This window comes from Bactrocera latifrons, unplaced genomic scaffold (genome assembly GCF_001853355.1).
Source record: "Bactrocera latifrons isolate USDA-ARS-PBARC rearing strain unplaced genomic scaffold, ASM185335v1 scaffold_48, whole genome shotgun sequence".
NCBI lineage: Eukaryota > Metazoa > Arthropoda > Insecta > Diptera > Tephritidae > Bactrocera > Bactrocera latifrons.
In genome coordinates, this window is record NW_017537134.1 from 160,864 (window position 1) to 182,740 (window position 21,877).

Consider the following 21,877-nt stretch of genomic DNA (forward strand, 5'->3'; position numbering starts at 1 on the left):
ATATATAATCCAAAAGTATTTTTAATTTTGCTGAGCCTTTACTTAAGTCAATTAAGTGAATTTCATTGAAGACACAAGAAGAAAGTATGAATTACTGGGGATAGCTCGACAACACAAGGATTTGAAAACTCAGAAATCCTAAGAATGAGGGAAATTCGATTAGCAATCATTTTTGTGACACTAATGATAGCCCAAAAGCAATTAAAAACTAAGTAAAGGAATAGTAAATCACTGCGATAATCGCGTTTGAATTCCATTTTTGGCCGAGATGATTATTTTGAGTAACTGTAGACAATACAAAAAGTGCTAGTATGTCAAAACGTTCTCAGCATGTGCTTACTTGTACAACATCAAAAATGTAAAACTTTATGCGAAACTTGTGAGTTGCAATATTGCAACACTGGGGTTGCCGAAATCCGAAATATAAAAGGCAACTAGATAATAGAAATTCTGCTGCCGATTCGGTAAATGTTTCTGAAGATGGCAATTTGTTGATTCCAAGACTTTCTCTTCTCTTCCAAGACTGTCTCAAATCACAACCTGTCAGATTTTGGGAGAGGATTTACAGCTTACATCCATAATAAATTGTTCTCACTCAAGAATTAAAGTCATTGGACCATCGTAAATAACGTGAGTTTGCTTTGGAACAACTTGAAAACGATAACAATTTTTTAAGTAAATCAACTTCTCTGATGAGGCTCACTTTCATCTGAGTTGTGTGGTAAATAAACAAAATTGTCGATTCTGGTGCCAAGAAAATCCACAGATTATTCATAAACATCCATTACATTCTTCTATTTTAACAGTTTGGTATGTTTTTTTGGAGTGTTGGAATGATTGAATGAAGCTGGTGATACCGTAACTGTCAATGAAGGAGTATATATAGATGGTAACCAACTTTTTATGGCTGTAATTGGAATAAGTTCATCTTGACAACATCTGGTTCTTATCGGGGCTACGTGACACATAGCATATGCAGCAAAATACTAATTGCGTAAACAATTTGGAGGTTCGCTTATTCATCAGAAGTATCTGACAAAAGGACATAGATAACAACCTTCGCACTTGCAATTTAATTTAGGTATTTAGATATTATGCAATAAGTAAACTATGGGTATGTTACTAAATATATAAATATATATATACCCCATACTTTGAAAATAAAAATATTAGTATTTGGTGCTGGTTTCCAATTGATTGCATAAAATTATTGAAAAAAGTCCACAGAGGTGCAAAGTAGCGCACACACTAACACTAGCACCGTATAACGGTTAAAACATAACAAAGTACTAGCATTGGCAGCTTTGATATTTATGTATGTGTCGATTTGCATATAAAATTAATTTGGTGTGATTTGCATAAATATTTAGAGATGTAAGCGAATAGAAGGCGAAGTCGCTAGATTATGCAGTTTTAGCGGCCAATAAATATTTATTTGTAAAGCGCATGATGAAGAAAGACAGCAGTGACTGGTGAAGACACGGTTGTCTATGAGAAAGCATATGCATATATATAAACACAAATACATATATTGTATATACATATATTGATAAATCTACATAGTTAATCGAACACTGCAGACAGCTTCAGAGATGAGTTATAACTATGTATATATGTAAATCTACATATATGAGTATAGACTTGTTTACGCGAAAGCGTTCAAAAGCAGACCAAGAGTCGGAATCTAAGCTTTTAGTGGAAATTAGTTTATGCGCTGGTCACGGGAATTTATATGCGTTTTTTTGTATATTATCTACATGTGTTTGTATATGTAATAGCTTATCATTTAATATAATTTATGATCTGCTGTTATGTTCCGATATCTATGTTGTTGCCAATTAAAGCTAGCAGACGTGAAATTAAAAGCGAGATATGAAAAATCGCTAGCACCAGGTAGCGCTACAATTGGCTGACATAAGTATATGTTGTATATGCAATACCTGAATTAGTTATCATAATAAATATAGTTTATGGCATAAACGCGACGAATGAGGAAGCGATTGTCTTGCGCATTAAAAGCCATTGCAAGTCGTATTCTACTTAGACCAGTGCTAATTATTTAATTGACGAGAATTGAGTTTATGTCACAGAAATAATTATTATAAAGATTTGAACAGACAATTCGCATCCGATACAATAAAATTAGATGGACTTAATGTAGAAGGAGGGATCAGTTTCTTGTTAACTAGCTAAGCTTTCATCAAGCCCAGTAGAGCATTTTTTTGGCATAGTTTATTTTGATAAAAAAACATCTCGAAAGTTTAAAATAATCACTGAACTGCTTTTAAGCTTCTGCGAGAGCTTTTTATATTATAGAGCTTCCTTAGATATGGTTTTACTTTCATAAAAAAAAATGTCGTTAGTTTAAAATAATCACTGAACTACTATTGAGCTTTTGCGAAAGCTTCTTATATTGTAGAGCTTCCCTAGGCATGGTTTTTCTTTGATAAACAAACATTTCGTAAGTTTAAAATCATCACTGAACTGCTTTTGAGCTTCTGCGAGAGCTTTTTATATTATAGAGCTTCCCTATGTATTATTAGTGAATGAGTTGAATACTACTAACAGCTAAGAGTAAGAACTTCAATCAGAGCTTTACCATATCACCCAGTTATATTGCCGAGCTTTTTTTCGTAGTGAAAAAGTTACAATTTTTCACACACATAAGATTACACTAGTTAAAATCTATCGAAGCCTTAATTAAGGGCTTTTATGAAAGCTCTTTAAAATTTTCAATGCCAAAAATGAGATTTAATATTATATAATTTTCTCAGGAAAAACTAGAATCAATATTTGGTTATGAAATATTTGAATATATAATCATCATATTTTATTATCAGTTCATAAAAAACTTTTTGCAGAAGCTTAAGCTTTGCTATACTAGAACTTAAGCTGACTTCTCTTGAATAAAAAAGTTGTATCTACTTGTATTATACATATATAAATTTTAGTTTTTGCATAACAAAATTTATTTATTTACTTATTAGTATAATTATAATAATTGAACCATAATTTCGATTCATGGAACCGCTGAACACATAACTTAAAGCTCACTCATAATATTAACCAAATAATATTTTCAAAAAAAGAACAAGTGCAAATTTTCCAGCAATTAAATGAAGCTAACGGCCAATTAGTTTATCTAAAAGTATAACAATATCTACATGGTTCACAAATGTGAACTCCGAACTGAACTATAAATTCAAGTCAAGAAACTTAGTCGGTGTAAAAGTTAAGTTATAGCCATAATTACCCACTAGCAGTTGACCTCCATGCCGCGACTAAAGCAATTAAACGGTTGTTATTGTATGTTTTTGTTGTTGTGCTGTGCAGATACTCATAGTTTTAATGGCTTCATGGTGGGAATTGAAGAATGAAAAACACCATTCCCTCAGCGCGTTGATGGCCTGTGGAGCAAAAGCTGCGACCACTAATGTGAGAGTAAGAACTTAATCGCATAGAGATGGTAAAAATCAAGCAGAGGAGATTCTTAATTTCAGCTGGTGTAATATTTTCGAAAGTAAATGCGAGTAACTGGGCGATAGCGTGCTGAGTTTACAAGTCGCCAAATGATACATAATGAATAGCAGAGTTTCATCATATCATCACTGAATATTTTCCTGATTTTAAAGTTAGGAAAATTAAGTATTCAAAGTCTGTGGAATGCTTCAAATTTATAAACATAAAATCTATAATAATTTATTTATTTTACCAAAAGAAAAAAATACAATAATATAATTGCTTTTTTGGTAAGAAATTACCGCCTATTAACCTTCAATTCCATGCCAAAGAGCGAAAGAACAACGCACTTACGCGGCTGTTAATTAACGCCAACACACCGCGCTCTTCAACAACAATTAATGCCAATCAATTTTTACCACAAATTTCCTATTCGCACTTAATTTGTAAACACGAAGAATCAATCAAGCCAGAAGGTTGCGGTCCGCCTCTTACAATAGGTCAAAGCATCATTCCTTAGCTCGTCTTTATGTACTCTAAAGATCAAGATTATTAACAAGTTCTTGCCAACAAGCTGGCCACATCGCCTTCAAGTTTATTGCTATACATACACATACCTGTGCATACATGTATATATATATATATGTATATACATATATATACGCGCACATATATACATAAGTGACATGTGAATAGCTTCATTATTGTTTTTAACCTTTTTCACTGATATCCTCCTCAGATTCAGCGCCAATATATGCATAGGCAATTATTAACGTAAAATCTACTTGAGTATTGTTGTACGAGAGTGCATCGGCGCAATGATGCGTGTTCCCATTTTAAAGCACTTAAGCCATGAAATCGTTTGTAATGGAGGAAGCGGGCGATTAAGAACTTTTTTCAAGACTAAGATTCAATATAATTGCAGAATATTCATAAATTGATGCTATGAGTTTTCATAGAACATTTGAATTTAATCGCATATTGAATTTTTTTACATAAAGTGAGGAAATGTATGAGAACCTTTTTACAGCTAATTGTTGAAATTTTCTCGAAAAGTAAAAAAAAAATCCATTTTCCTAAGCTTTAGGTCAATATTCTAAGTTTACGAAAATGGCTCACACTCGTTTAGCAGTGGATGCGTGAGTCAACATTTCCACAAGCCCAGAACATTCACGTTTTAACAAAACTTTCAAGCTTATTCACGAATCTCGATTTAATGAAAAATTCAAAATAACAGAATACCAACTTATTTTAAAAGTCTCCATTTAAAGTTCATATTTCTGCCACTTCCGCTGTGGAACTCCTATATTTCAATGTAAGCACTAATTATGAGCTCAAAATTTCATCTTAGCGCTATCATAACTCACTTCAAATATATTATATATGTGGAGTCTAACTTGGCATTTTGATATGGGAAAAAAAAGAATTTCTTCATTCAGCCAAATTGCAGCAAACAGTTTTCTAAGAACCTTCTTCTAATAACCACAGAATAACACATGTATTACTATTATTATACTAATTTATGTATGGAACTTACCAACAACATGCATGTTGTGCGCCGCATTAGTGCTCTCCTCTTTCGCACCCACTTCTGTTGCAGCAGATGCTGACGTCATCGTGGCTGCGGGCTCCGTCGTAGTTAACAATTGTGCCTCATCGTGTAATGATGCTGGCATTGTTGTTGTTATGATTGTTGCCGTTGCAACAGCAGGAGTGGATGCTGAGGCAGCAGTCGTTGAACTCACGTCACTCAACACAGCGTCAGTGGATTGCTCCACGGCATCTGTGGACGTCTTCATGTCAGTCTTGGCTGCATGTAAAGATGTTGCATTCACGCCAATCTCCAACTCCGCGGCAGCGATTACCGGCAGTGCTGTGGTGGCCTCATCGCGCATTGTTGTTACAATTGCAGCTTCATTACTAGGCACAGTTGTGGCGGCTGCAAGTACATTTGCATCATTACTCGGCAATTCCTGAGTATTGGCCGCTGGTGCGCCGACCAAGAGTAATGCACAAAATGCGCTGAGCAGCAATAGACGCAAATGCTGTGCTGTTGTTGTTGTTGTTGCTGTCATTTTGTTGGCGCTTTTTCTTCGTTTACCGTAGAGCGCATACATTGCGGATTTTTGCGGAATTTTTAGCGTTCGCTGTGATTAGGTTTTCTATGTGTGTGTTTGTGTGTGTTCAATGCAATCTATTTTGTTGTTTTTTTACTTTTACTCAGGCTCTTTGCGCGCTAATTTAATTCGTTTGAATGAATATTTTTTGTTTGCTTTTTACTTGTTACGTTCGCTTCAATTTTGTTTCGATTGCACTTCCCTGTTTCGTCAGCAAATCAGCTTAACGATTTTATTAAGATTGGTTGTTGTTGTTGTTTATTCACCTCAACAAGGTGCGAGCGCGCTGTTGACGATTCTCCGATTTTTCGGCTGTTATTTAATCACAAATTGACGACTTCGCCGACTTGCTGGGAGCGTTGATTTTATCACTTCGCTTTGTATATTGCTCACCGGTGATGAACAGTATTTTATTTAATTTTTTCAGCGCACCCAATTAAGGTCACTGTAATATAATTTTTTGCGGCTATCGTTTTGACACAATTTTCATAGAAGAGAAATCAGGTTTTGGATTTCACAATCACATTTTTGTCAATCAAATTAACTGGAAATATATGTAAATATATTTATATAAATTTCTTAAATATGTATTTAAGAATGTAAAACTTTTTGTTTGTTCATCAATCATTATCAATGATCGCAACATCATCAATTTCGGCAACTTAAAGTCACCATCGAGTTGCTCGCTTGAGTCTTTTGTTCTACCAATAGTGGAGTTAAGCAATTTTGGTTCATTCCAATTGCCTTTTCACACTTTGGCACTTCATTTACTTAATTAAGTCGATTGGTGATCAAAGTGTTGATGAAATTTTAATAGATTTTTTGCTATATTACGATTCTCAGTTAACCACATGGTTGCGTACTAAATGAACAACAACATTAATGGTATGGCTGAAACTATGCCAAACACCGTTATTTAGTGCTACACTAAAATTGGGTTGACAAGCGAGCGATCAGTGTAATTACAAGAAACCGATAAAAATAAAAATAAATGGCATACATAATTGTATAGAGATTGTAGTGTGGTGGGTTTTATCTCGAAAAATAACACAAAAAAAAATATATATAATAATTATCATTTTCGACTAACAAACATTTTTTCTTTAATGTCCATTGACAAAAAGTAGTAAAATCAAAAATATGAGCTGCAATATAAAAATTGCAGGAAACTCTATATTGAAACCTTTCTTTGGTGACACATAGAAAAGAAAATCAAAATGAAAACTACTTTTTTAATGAATATTATTATTTTTGTCATTAATATTGGGTAGTCGAAAAAGTCTTTTCGTATTTCTAATTAAATTTCAACTTATTTTTTTTTTTTATATTTTAGCTAATAAATAAAATGTACAATTTTAGTCCAAATATTATTATTTGACAATTTTTATTCAGTTTTCATCAGGAAAAATGTTTTTTATGTAATTTTTATACAAACTGTCCAGTCAAAATTGTCCTCAGAAACAAGAAAGCAGTAGATGTAGCGGCTGCATATATACTGGGTTCTAGGCCAGAAAGGTATTCAGAGTATTGAAATAGCTGATGAAGTTTCCTGTCTACCGAACAAGTACAGGAAAGACGGTATGAAATTTCCCAAAGGGCTGACAGTCGGATTTGGGCGAGATGAAATGTCTTAAATACACACAGGATTGCTAAGATCATTGGCTTCACATGCGAATCGGATGGGCATCAGTAAAGCTGATACATGCAGAATGTGCAGAGAAAAGGACATGAAAGAGACGTTGGAGTATCTATCCCTTTGTCCAGCAATATCTAAAATTCGTCGTTAAAAATATGAAAGTTCAAAGGACTATACGAAGTTTCAAACTTAGTTATCAAGTCTTTCTTAAAGATTGTAAAAAAAGGTTGACGTTAAGTATAACGAATACTTCATTCCAAATAAAAAACAAAAAAACATTCCATCTGGCACTAACTTTTGTAAACATATTCTGAGAAAGGCGCAGACATTTCTTCATATAATTCTTTGCAAAAGCTTGTGGGGTGTTAAATGAAATATTGATATATTTGATATTTTTGCAGTATTGATGCCATAAGCCAATTTGTGATGGAAATCGTGTAAATATCTATACCGTTCACCGACATATTTTGCAAAATCGAATTTCCTAAGTAATAAATATTATTATTGGGAAAGTAATTTTATAGCATTTCATTATATTTATTTATTTATTGTATCAAACCTTAAATAAGTGAGGAGCTATATCTTTTATATCGTGTGTTCCAAAACTGTAATCTTCAAAAAAATTTCTTCATACTGAGAGATTAACGGTATTATAATTCTGTATTCACATTTTGATTTCATTCACAATATAAAAAAGAATTCATTCATTGTCATTAACAAAATATTTATTAAAAATGGGCACAATATTGACCACAATATTTTTTCCAAAGGCAAATTCATATGATATGTTTAGCAGATAAAGGCTGGAAATTCCCGAATTATAACCACAAAATAAAATATGAAAATAAATATGAACACGTGTGCGTTCTGTTGTGCTATCACATTACTTGGCACGATCTACTTTATGACGTCACTTTTGTAGTTATCGGGTTTTTACCACGAACATTTTTTCAACACAATGTTTCATTTCAATAATTTTCTTATGTCCGGAATACACTATTTTTTGCAAGTTTTCACTTTATTCATCAATTTAACATATTTTTGCTTAGAGAAGCTTTTCTACTAATTGCTCATTTGGCTCGCACTTAAGTAAAGTGTGGTGTTTGTTGCTTCAGCAACTGCTGGTGCTGTTGTTGTTATTGGTGCATAACAAATACCCGCCATGTAAATGAGTTGGCAGCGGTAACCTGTAGCCTGACACATGCAGAACACAGCAGCGCAGAGCAGAGCAGGGCAGACTTGCAGACAGGCGCGTTCAAGAACTTGTTTGGCCACAACCCGTTTAAGGCTATGAAAGTTCGTCAGTATGGGTTGCGGCTGATTAGTTTGCTGGCTGTGTTTGGTTTAGGTTTTTAGTTTTCTATACATACAATATAGCAGGTATTGTTATTGCTGTTGCTGGCGTAAGATGGAATTATGGTATTTTGTGTGTATTTCAAATTCAAATCATTGGAATAATTTTGCGACTGTAGGAAATAAGAGAAACCAAACAAAAAATATTTTCTTTTTTTGAAGACACGGAACCGAATATGCCGCACAGTTTGTTTTATTATATAATTTTTTTTTTCCAAAGATTATTTAAAAATACTTAATTACTTTCAAAAGTTTCAAATTCAGTTAAGAGTATTTAACTTTTAATTTGTTATCCAAATCGATTTGAATACATTTTACACAATCTCTATGGAATAATTGGAAAATTGCAAGCACTCAATCCAACACCGGCACTCATTTGAAATATACACCAATGCAGTTTGAACAGTTACCCGTCACACTATGCGTTACGCTGGGCGTTTTCACCCGTCCCAGCCAAAACACGAACTCAAACTGATGTTGCTGCGGCACAGACCAAGACGTGAGGCCCCAACATTGGTAAAACCAGTTAGTCAGCCAAGTGTATGTGAAACTAAAAACACGAAATAGTAAAATCGAGCAGCTTAAAGAGTTGGCCGGGCAGCCTTCAACAGATGAGTTGAGATTCATAAAGTTACGCGCATACACTCGCACACACACACAAATTCATTTCAACGCAACTCATATGCATGTTGTTGCTGTTGTTTTGTCGCTTCTTACGCGATTGCCGCGTTTAATATTGGTATTTGGCTTATTGGCTGTGGTTGAAATCGGGGTGTGGTGAGTTTCGCACCGAGCACTTGTAGGAGTAAATAACAAATAACTTAGATTTTTACGCTCATGCAAAGAAACAACAAAGCAAACTGAAAACAAAATCAAAAAAAATGTATTTGTTTTTGCTTTTGTTTGTTGTTCGCTTTTCAGTCACGTACAACACACATCATTTACACCGCACAAACTTTATGGCATTGTAGGCGATGCTCAATGATTGTAGTTGCCCTGCAGTGCTTTTATTCATTTTATTTGCATCGCAAAATACATATCTACATACGTACATGTGGGAAAAACAATGCAAAAAAGTAGCAGTAAATACAACAACAACTATGCGCTTAATAATATGACAAACTAGCGATCAGGTGAGCGGCTTACACAGGTATTGGCGCTCACAGCGCTCTCACACTCTCTCGCTCCACTAAGTGGTGAATAACTTCGCATGTTGTTGAGTTTAAGCGCTACTCAACAAGGTTCACCAACAGCGGCTGAGCAAATATGCCGTCGAAAGTTATATGTTTCTCAATTCATATATAAAATTGACGAAAGAGCGGCAAGCGGTGATCTACATATTTGGACAGTTCGGCAAGCCTTAACGGCGAGCGCGACTGACAAAAATCGCTTGCATTCTCTTTCGTATATACCGCAAATGAAATGTATGCAATGCATAGGAGCGGTGAACGTTCACGCATCGCTCGTGATTAGAGTGGGGGCAGTCGACATAACAACAAAACAAGAAGCAACAACACAATTGCAATAACGAAGTCGAAGTAAAAGCAAACGCTGCTGCCGCCGCTGGTGTTGTTGCCAAATGAAGCGTTCATCTCCGCGCTTTGTCTGGCACTTCAACTACACTCGCAAGCACACACACACACACACACACATGTATATGTATGGAGAATCGGCGCATTATCGCATATATGAAATAGCCGCAATCGATATGGTTTCAATGACAACCAATTTGCGCGTGAAAACATTGCGAAATCCGCATTGCTATACCGTTGCGTTTGATGAATGAACGAAACAGGCGCCGAGTTTCGTGCTTAAATCTTTCGTTTGCCTCCATTATGTGCACATGAAGATGGATTTTTAATTGTTTTTCGCTAGTTAAGTCAAGTTTTTGTTTTTTAATTTTTTTGCAAGTTAACGGCACGGCACACATAATTAATTGGAGTTGTTATTGGCGCAAAATTTAATAGCAATTAATTAGTTGGCGAGTGAGGCAAATGTTTTAATGATGCACCTTTGTTGTTAATTTTTGTTGTCGGAAAAGTCATATAAGCAGTTGAATTGCGAATATGCTGAATAATTTTATCAAAGACAATAACCTCAAAAACATACTTATACAAATCTACAGTTTCCAATATTATCGTTTTATATGTCCATAAAAATGGTTTCGAACAACACTATGCACAATTTTTGTAATAGGTAAAATATTTTTATACTTATTATGCCTTCAGTAGTTCGGTGAATTTAGAGTATTCAAAATCCATGAACAATGATAGAAGGAAGGCAATTGTGTCTTTAGAGTCTTCAAAATGTCTGAATAATGATAGAAGTATAATATTTGATCCACTTTGGCTATTAGTTGGCTCGAAGTGGCACAAAAAAAATTTTTCTTCATGTTCCAAAGGTTAGAATGATATATATGCATCGCCGAAAACCATAACTTTCCTCTTTTAGTATATGTGAATTCAAAGACTTTTTTTTTTAAATTTCGTTAATTCTTCCCTTAGACAAAACATTGTAACATGGACTGCTTAAAAAGGGTAGAATATGAAGGCTATGTGGACTATTATAATTAACCAGTATTATACAAGCACTTAACTGTTAAAAAGTGACTCATTTCTCAGATAAAAGAAGCAAAAATAGTCGTGGCGAATATTGGTTAAATAAATTTGTATAGCAAAATGAAGATTCAGAATATTTTGTTCATAAGTATGCACTTCACTTTGTATACTCGATCGGTCGGTTTCTATGCATACATACATATACATATATACATATATGTATATACATTTATATCTACATCTAATAGGATTCATTCTACTCACATACACAATAGTCAGTGAAGCGTTGGAAAATAAACTCAAAATATTCATAGGAACACTCTACCTTCGCCCCCACACACCAGCGCTAAAAAGCTACACAATACGAATAAGCAGAACTCTGCATTCAGTTGTAGCGTTGTGGCATGCAACTGGCAGCGATGCGAAGATGCACTGTGGTGTCACTAACTGTGGGGAACGGCTGTAACGCTGCCTATTGCCATTTTGCATAATTTTTAGCATTTTTCTATGCTTCGCGGCCAACCTCGGTGCCTTATGCGAACTCTTTCGCGCCGCAGCCAACAAAAATTGTTCTGTTCTACCCACTTTTCGTAAGCAGTCACAAGGTACGAGGGCTTTGCCTGTAAACTGGCGTGTGAGTATGTGCGCTATTGGTGGGTGCATGGACTGGTAGTTAGGTAAATACTTTGTAATGATGTGTAATTTGCATGGAATTTACAATTTTTGCTCTATTCTTGGCATATTTCCGATTTCTCCGTTATGCTTGATGGAACTTAATAGTGTGAGTATATCAGTATCATTTGTCTATTAAGTTATTTACTGCATAAAAAAGGTGAAATTTTTCTAATTTAAGTTGATTGAAGACATTTGGTATGGATTTCTTTTAAGAAGCGTAATTTTTTACAACTTTAGATTTCTTCAAAGCGATGACTGGTAGGTTGCGAAAGTTTTTCGTTCCTCTAGATAGCAGAGCTGTTGTATAGACATTGAGATTGGGATCAGTGAGCTCAAAGCTGGTCGAGAAGTGTATGACATCTCTAGCAGTAGCATCAGCAGGATGAGAAGGAGTAGCATTTTCCTTGTATTCGTTTGCTCCTAGTTTTGAGTTATTTTTATTAAAAAAAAAATTTATCATTATTTATTCATACTTCTGTTTCATTTTTAAATCATGTAATAAGGGTGAATTTGAGATAATATCTGCTTTATCTTGCATTACGCTATTATTGGAATATACATACATACTTATGCCTCTGTGTTAAATGTGAATTTTTATTGTGTTTGAGCAAGCACAGAATCACAATAGACACATTAGAAATATCGCAAAAAATTTCAAACACAAATATTGTTAATGCAAAAAGCGCAAAAATATGAACAACCGAAAATTTCAATTCAGATAAGAATTGACTTAACCGGTTAAGGTTGAATTTCTTAAACATGAAAATAAAGATTCCGGATATGCCAGGTAAACACAGCAATGAGAGTGACTAATATTTCAATATATATATATATTTTTTTTTGGTTTTAATTGTGCTTGGAAGTCATTTTGGTTCCCACACGTACTAAATTCTGACTAATTTTTTTGTCTATAAAATTACCTGCAATACTCCGTTTTATTTAAACCATTCTATAACATTGTGTCCAAAATATTTTTTTGTTTTTGTATACAATTTATTTTATTGCCTTATTATTTGTCTGGGTGCATACAAACAAAGAAATTTGTTCATTGAGACTGAGTTAATTGCGTGGCTGATCACTTTTCGCGTGCTTTCAGGTTCACAGCTCTGCTTTAATAGGTCAAAAAGGTGAATAGTTGTGGTACGATACATACAATTTGTATAATTTTTTATTGAATTCCCGCTGGTAAATATTTTATATGAAAAAGTTTGAACAAAAAATCGGTACCTTTGCATGAGACCTACAAGTTGTGAGTGAAGCTGTGCCCAACCTCAAATTGTTCAAATTCATTTGCAAGCACACATATGCATGTACATATACAGACGTTCCGACGCGCATGTACGCGCTTGTGAGGGTGCAAGGGCGGAACAGTGCGTTAAAACGCATACGCAACACATTCGTGTCAATATATCAATGGCATATACATACTCATACATCGCGCATATTCAAAATCTCGGCTGGCGACAAAAAGCAAAGTGATTTTTAACTTCGTTTTACTTTTACTTTCGTGTGTAACTGGTTTGTGCGCATGCGTTGCTGCTGCGGCCACTGCCACCTTTGTTTGTACATTTTAATCCCACATTCGTCTTTTACACATTCTCGCTTTGTTGACTATTGTTTTGATTATTTGTAATTTACTTATTTCTCAATGCACTCAATGGGGTGTGTGTGAGTGTGTGGGACATGAGGAAAGTGTTGCATAGCTGAAAGTGGTTGCCAATCAATTTCTGGCACCACAGCAAGCAATTATAATATTGTACAATAAATATTGGCAACACCGTTATCGTCACAAAGAGCGGCAGGCAATTAACAGCATGTTTATTATTTTATAATGAATTTGTTTATATATATGCACATGCATATCTTGATGATAATGCCTCCCAAAATGACAAAACAATTTTTGTAAATATGTAAATATTTCAGCAATTTGTAGAAGCTTCGAAGAGTCAGAAAGAAAAAGTCAATCATTCAAATATGCGCAGCTGCAAGCAGCTCGATTACCGTTAAGGACCATTGATGTGTAAAAAATTAATGACACACAGCAATACCGTTGTTTGTCAACTGTTTGCTAGTATTTTCGTATGTTCAACCTTTTTTACACAAGTCTCGAGTGACCTGCTTGAGCTCTCCTCACGCACTTACATATTGTTTATATTTGTTAATTGAAATTACGCATTTGCACGCTGGCGTACAAATCGTTTACAAAAGTCAACAAATTTGCTTTGTGTCTGACCTCCAAGCTCCTTAAATGTTCAATAGCCTAATTGAAGGTAATTTATTAATAATTCATTCATAAAAATATTTATTATAAAAGTTTAAAAAAATTAGCAATAAAGTATACAATGAAATTTTTTAAACTTATAATTTAAATTCATCAATATAAAAACAAAAAATTAATAAATGCGAGCCAGTAAGTGAAAACAAAAAAGTTTTCTGTAAGGTCAGCGTTACTCTTTTTCAAATGTTTTTCGTTCTTCTCTCATATGGCGAAGGTAGATAGTTTTTAAAAGAAAGCAAAAACCACAGTATGGATTTCAACACCTATCATCAGATAAAGCAATTAAAGAAAAAATAATATACGAACGATGGGTGGTCGCAAAGAGGAAGGGCAGGGGCATATATAAATGTTTAAGGGTTAAATGTGCATTATCACAATTTCCGGAAAACCAAATAAACCTGCAGAAAAAAGTCATATGGCAATGTTGTAGATAATGAAAGGAATTATAGCTTTGTTTTTAGACTTTTCCCACCAAATCGCAAAATTGCCAATTGTTTTTATGTAAAAACTTCAAATAAACAGTTTTTTGTGTCTTTTTTTTTTGCATTTTAATTTGCAGAAATTTCTTTCAAGAAACATACCTTCTGTTGTCCCAAATAGACGGTATTTTTTATTAAAAATATTAAGGAGAAATTCTTAATTTAATTTAAAATCGAAGTAGAAGTTAATTTTCAATCAAGAATTCTAACTTCAAAAAAGAGTATTTCTTGCATTTTGTAAAAGAATTCTAAATTTTCGACCTCTAATTTCTCGCAAATTATTTCTATTTTAATGTTTGTCATTTTTCTTACGTTTTTGGTGGGTTCCAACCTACTATAAGATTTTTTTTTTGTTTTTTTGTGCAAATTTTAAAGACTTTTTAAAGAGGAGAACTTTTTATACCTAAGAACACATTAAGTTGAACTTTTACTGAAGAATTTGAACCAGAGAAATTGACAAAAGTATTATCGAAAATTGTCGTTAGCTTTTGGATATAGTCTTTCTATGAGGGAGCGGCACACGGAAACGTGTTATTAAAACACCATTTCTGGGGAAAAATATCAACACTTTCTTGATGAGTGAATTTTATTCCCTATACCAAGCGAGAAATAATTCTTTAGTGCTTTGTTAAAATTCGTTCAGGTTAGAGGAGCTTTGAGAAAGACGAACCCGGTAGATGTCAAATAGAGGCTGATCGACGTAATTGATCTTCAAACATTTGTGGATGCGTAGAGGATATGTCATATAGCCTTATAGGTACTCCGGAAATAGCAGTAAAATTATTATTTTTTAGAATTAGATAGAAACTATTCGAAAAATATTTTTTTTTAATATTTAGAGAAACTTAAATAATTGAAATTGGACTTATAAAATGCGCCGTATTGATTTTAAAATATGGCAGCACTTATTTTTGGCAATAATTAATATGCAATTCACAAATTTATGAGCTCACCATACAATACCTTCATGTATGTCTGCATGTGTGTATACCAAAGGTTAAGTAATTAAATGATCAATTTTACTCTCCAATTAGCCAATTTGTGCTATTAAATGCCAATGAGAGCTAATTATTATCAATGAATACCATTTCTGCATGCAATAATATTTTTGGCAATCGAATGCTGACTTATTATTTAATTGTTTCTTAGCTAAAGTAAACAATTGCACTCTTACTCACGAGCTGTTCCTGGTATTTCTTAAATGATTTCGTTGAAACTCGCAAAGCAAATTAACTTTCTACATGTTTTAATTTGTGGTAGTACAACGAAAGTGTTGTCAGATATACTCGTATATATAATTTTTTGTCTTTCTGTGCATATGCATATATCTACATGCGTACATACTTGTATGTATGTATGTGCAGTAACAATCCGAATAGCACGTACTGTCAAAAGTTGAAAAAAAAACGCACAAAAAACCTCAAAGAGGAAAAATATAATGAAAAGTTGTCTGAACTTTAATTTCAGGAAAGCGAAAATCTACAACAATAAAAATAATAATAGTAATAAATAAAGGAAAATATTTTTATGGACTGCTGATTTCTACCGGTTGTGTATAATTGACACTTCTTACATTGCGAGTGCTGTATATATATATGTAATATATGCATTTATATTTTAAAAATGTTTACAGAAAGTCAAGGTTGTTTCTGTTGACAAAAGAATTAAGCTATAAAGAAATTATTTCTTTTGACTAATGTAAAGTCATTTGGCCATCACAGTGGCTGGGGAGATTCTGTGCTTAACTACCATGAGATGGACAGTGAACTCAAGTCTGGTCTGAATCGTGTTATATTTATTTTGGGCTTACTTTGTGTAAATAAATAAAACAGAAAAGTAGCTATACTAAAATATTACATAAATGAACTGTTTTTGTTTAAGCAACTCTCAAAAAATATGTATAAGGTATAAACAATATATACTTTTTTAATATTTATTTTAGCATTTTTTCTAACATTTACTATTGAAACAAAACTTTTAATTTCCACTTACTTTTAAGGGAATTTTTGCACTTTCAAACGACTTTTTATATGCAAACTTCAAATGAGTCATTCTCGAGTCATTTTAAGTTTACTTTTTTCATGTTGTCATACGAAAATTCGTTTTTAATTCTTGATAATCTGGAATATGACCATTGGATAAAAGCCACAGCGGCAACAAATACTAGCACAAAATGTATTTGAAGAAATCTTGACTATTTGTGTCAGCGGCTCGAGCGCGAGTTGAACAAATTCCAAGCGACAAATGAATTAATTACAAACGAAAGAAACTGGCTTATAAAAGTCTCAAGCAACCGAACTCACCGGCTCTTTTTAAATGGCAAATATATTCAGGCGTTAGTATATAATATGTGTTTATATGTATATGTGGAAGTTGATGACAAAGTTGACTACCTTCGTGTATGAGCAGGTTCTTGACATTCTAGTTCTTTTGTTCCCCAAGGCAAAGTCACTTACATGGCAACGAATTAATAGCGAAAATATTTTTATAAGTCAATGTACATATGCCTGTATGTGTTTGTATATACTTACATATGTGGATAATTAGAAAATTGCAATAAGCCATGTGTATGTTAGCCTGATAAATAATATACTTAAATGCATTAAGAGCTTACAAACTTACGCTTGAAAATTTGTACACTTTGGTGGGTGATTTTTAGTAATTAAGTTCACTGCTCTAATATATTCAAAGCTGCTACTTTATTTTTAACAACAACTTCACAATCTGAGTAATAAAATAAAACTACAAATTTTGATATTATATGTTTAGAATAAAAGTACATAGATTAGCTAAGATTAGTTCTGCCAAGAAGTTCTTCAATACAGAAAATATTTTTCAATTCGTGTGCATTCCAAAATATTCTTTTCTAGAAAGATTTTCATCCACAGAACTCCTACTATATCTATAATTATAAACAATTACTCTTTTCCGAATATGGGCAATAACATTCTTTAGCCTGACCAATACGATAGTATACAAATAACTGGCTAGACTATAGAATTCTACGCAAAATGTTCCGCGGACTGTTTTATACTCATCATATGAGTAGGTATAATCTCTTATGGTAAGAAAAATAATTAGTTGTTAAACTTCATCTTCTTGCATTCTTATTTGCTAATCCATCCATTTTCGAATATAAGAATACTTGTTGGTAGAGAATATTCGACCTTCGAAACTCTAATCTAATTGAGTTTGGTATTCTCGATTTCATTGACCGTTCTTTAGCGCTTGCGCAAGCCCTTACATCAATGAGAAATAGAGTCATCGCTATTATAACAAATTTAATCATGTGATTCAGTTTAAATTTTTACTCACGACCCATACAATAATAATCACGTATTCAGTGTTAACATTTTCGGCAGCTACTAACGTTCCATTAAACGATATATAATTTTGAATTTTCCCAAACAGATATGATACATGAATGTTATATACCCACCTTACTACCTATGTATGTAGAGTGTGTTTACTCAGATCTTGTGACTGTTAAGTCTTTTGGGATTCAAAAAGCATGAAATAAATCAAAATATTGTCGAGACATGAACGGAATCATAAAAATCAGTATAATAGCTTCTTGTTAATTCGCGCAATATTTTTAAGGCACTGTTATGAATAATAAAATTTCACACAATTGCAAATTTATAATTTCACACCTACATACATATTAACGCATGACAATAGCAACTGTGTATACACTAATATATTTTTCTGTTAATTCAAAATCTCATTTTTACCTACTTAGCTGTCAAAAGCGCGCGAATATTTCATATAAAAGAGGTTTTTGTCGAGAAAAAAGTCGAAAACAGCCCAAACTCCTTTTATTCATTTGTCAAATTTAAAGCTGTGGGTAGATGTTTTCGGATTTTTTGTTGTTATTTTTATTGCGATGTGACCTTGAGCTTGCCATAGATATTTTTTAGACACAGAAAATACAGGCAAAACTTAACAGTGGCACACAACTGTCACATGACATTTGCATGTGTATATATATGTATATGTGCATATTGTGGTAAGAGTTTTAATTGAATAGTTTTGTGTATGAATCTACACACTGTTTTTTCAAATGCTTTTCTAATACAATCAAATTATATCAAATGCGATCAGAGCATTGAGTTGGCCAAAGTGGTTTGGCAGCAAAAGCAAACAGTGGCCAAAATAAGTTGCAAAGAATATTTGACTAAAATCGTTATTTTTATTGAATGTAAATTATTGACAAGTGTTTGAAAATTAAGTGTAGTTAAGGAAAGCAAAGAGTGAGTCCAATAAACTAACTACTGACACTAGAAATTACTTAAAATTTTCGAAAACGACAGAAATTTCACGGTATGAAAAATTTTCCATAAAACCAAAAAAAAAAATATTTAAATATCGCTAAAAAATTTTAATAAAAAAATCAGCGCAATAAATTGATCGTTTCTATTTTTAAAATTTTTTAGTGCTTTCTATCAGCACATTAAATTTAGCATGCATTCCGCTTGAACTTGGCCTACTATCAGTTTATTATTGTCACATGGACGATTATCGTAGTTTTGATTTGTTTATTGACTAATTAAATAAGTGTAACAATTAATAATAATTTTTTATAGCGTGTAATTTATGCGCATACCGCGAATGCTATAATTAGCGAACGATCAAGCGATATGTGGTTTAAAACTTTTTTTTGGGTTGTAGTGCGGAAGCGATTTGTTATTAGCAGGTTTTGAACGATAAATGCAGCGTTGGACCTTCCTGTGACACATTTACAATAATTTATTTAATTATGGGTTGCTATGTGACTTTCACATAGTTTTTTGAAATCGAAAGAAGTTAAGATACTATTAAGACCATTTTTTTTTATGAAATTTTCGAACTGCAGCCGCCAAGGTTTCATTATTTTTTTAATATTGTTCAATAATGAAGACACTTTGTTCTATCGTGTAACGCTCCATTTTTACTAAGCCTAAATTGTCAGCTGTCAAACCGTTAACTACATAATTGGCGAGCAATTTCAACTTGCGTTAATTTTGGACACCCTGTATTTAAGTTAAATTTTGTATGATTATTATGTTGGCTAGTCGGAATAGTCTTTTCGTATTTTATCATTTTTAATGCCATGGCAAGCCACCAATGAAGTTTGTTAAATTTACGGAGACGATGCTGTATCAGTTCGTATATCACAACAATGGTTTGCTCTTTCCCTTCTGAAAAGTTCGATGTGAATGATGCAGCTTGCTCTGGTCGACCTATCGTTGAAAAAATCGATGAAATTATGAAAAAGATTTACCAGGACCATCACATAAGCAGTCATTACATCGCTAAGACACACAACATTCATCATCAAACAGTTTTGAACCATTTAAAAAAGTCTTCCTATAAAAAGAAGCTCGTTATTTTCGACGTGGATTAGCTCATCAAAAGTGCATAGATGAACTTAATCCAATTTTTGACGATGCAGCTCCATCAAACACCATTATTTATCCATAGAATGGTGAATCAAATCGAGGTCGTGGATCACTCTAAGACGAATTATGTGGAAGTCGCCCAAAATCAGTTGATATTTGGGAAACTATTGGAGCTGTGCGTAAACTGATACTGAAAGACCTATGGTGAGATGGTAACAACTATAGTCATTAGCAGCCTTGGCACATCAGCCCGAGCGTTGGCATGATGAAAAATACTTTCTGACTTCGAGTTGATGAATTGTTGCTGGTAGTGTTTCTCGTTAATATTTTCACCCGGTTTTATAAGCTCCTAATACAGATTAAGTAAAATTAGCTTTAAAACCAGTATTCCTATTTAAGGTAGGAATAACATAATTGTGTATGGGAAAGAAATATTTGATACATATAACAATTTCAGTCAAAATAGTCTAAAAGAGGCCTTTGTTTCGCAAATCTATTAAAAGTATTAGTAAAAAGGAAATATTTTAGTAGATACACACCCTTACTAGAGCTGAAAAAAAATATAACAAGCATCAGGAGTTTTATACACAAAGTGGTTTCTGTACTTAAAAGCAGGAAATAAGCTGAATTGCTCGATATAGTAAACCACCACAGGCACTATTTTTTCACATAAGCTTCATATTCACATGTGCACATCGCAATTGAGGCAACCAAGTGTGCTCATATGTACCGCACAAGTATATTCAGCAACTTGGGTGACACTTTCTCGCCACAACAAATCCAAGTTATGTGCGTAAGCTAATCTCCAGTCGACTGCTTCCGCTGATTTGCCACATAACTGGCTTAACTTGTCGCATGACAAGGTGGCAAAACAACTGACAGCACTCTTTGAAGTTTATGCTCCGATTAATGGCTAACCTTGCACTTCCGGTCGAATACAAAAAACAATTATAATAATTTGAAAACAATTTTGAAATCTTCAAGTGCTGAGACATATTGTATATATTTTAAATTTTATTTTACCAAAATCAAAACTTTATAATAATAAATAATATGCTTTTAATATTATATATATTACGTGAATGATCAACAATAATTCGAGAGGTTGAGTCTTGACCACCAAAAAAGTTTTCATCAACTCCAATTTCTTATTGAATGCCAAGCATATATGTATATTTAACCATTTCCCTAATTATTAGTAATTATCATAATTCCTTCGCCACACACCAATAATAAAATGAGATTGTACAATATCAAAGGTGAATAACACCTTTTGAGTAATTGGAGAATTTTCACTTTATAATAAGCAACAACAAGGTGTCTGTTTGTATTTTAATTTCGATGCCGCAATGACAAAGAGGAAATAACTACAATATCTACTTCGAGCTCAAACAATTTCTGTTACTTTTATGTGTGTGTGTGTGTGTGTGTGTATAAGTCAGAGTACTAAATAGTCACATGCCCGAGTATTTATTACAAAAGTCGTAAAGTGATATGAGTAAGAGCAAATGCAACAATAAATTGATAGAAGCTCAAAGTTTGCATGCAGCATGACATGTGTATGTGTTTATGTGCATTCGTAGAGTGCGAGTGTGAATGAAATAATATGTACGTGATGATAAACATATCTGTAGTAAGTGATTGTTTTGTAAATAAAGAAAGGGAAAGTAATTGTGTGCAACCGCGAAAAGTGAAAGATGTGTTAATGAAGAGAGTAAAGAAGAAATGATATACATACATATGAACATATCTCAATAACTTCGTATTTCAAAGCCATATCATGCCGAATATGTATGGAAATCGGAATTGCATGGAACCTTAGATTAGAATAGGTTTAAATGGCTGATCCCCCAGCGGGGCGGAGGAATCACACTTACTGTTCATCCAGACTTTTGTGAAGCCAAATTAAAACATTTCTGTGGCTAGCTATTAGCCAGCAAA

At 33.3% G+C, this 21,877-nt stretch overlaps 1 protein-coding gene across 5 annotated transcripts in view; it reads right to left on the reverse strand.

The window, feature by feature from the left end:
- LOC108973469 (putative epidermal cell surface receptor) overlaps positions 1 to 9,038 on the reverse strand; it is a 45,698-nt gene extending 36,660 nt beyond the window's left edge. For 2 of the 5 annotated variants that reach the window (XM_018940749.1, XM_018940745.1), the window contains exons 1-2: positions 8,976 to 9,038; positions 4,997 to 6,120 (exon numbers count right to left, since the gene is read on the reverse strand). In XM_018940749.1, the coding sequence (XP_018796294.1) occupies positions 4,997 to 5,576 (580 nt within the window). In that variant the 5' untranslated portion in view covers positions 5,577 to 6,120; positions 8,976 to 9,038. Of the gene's footprint in view, positions 1 to 4,996; positions 6,121 to 7,771; positions 7,863 to 8,808; positions 8,827 to 8,876; positions 8,920 to 8,975 lie in introns of those variants that run through there. The other 3 variants (XM_018940747.1, XM_018940748.1, XM_018940746.1) reach the window with 3 other exon arrangements.
- Between the last annotated feature and the right edge of the window lie 12,839 nt (positions 9,039 to 21,877).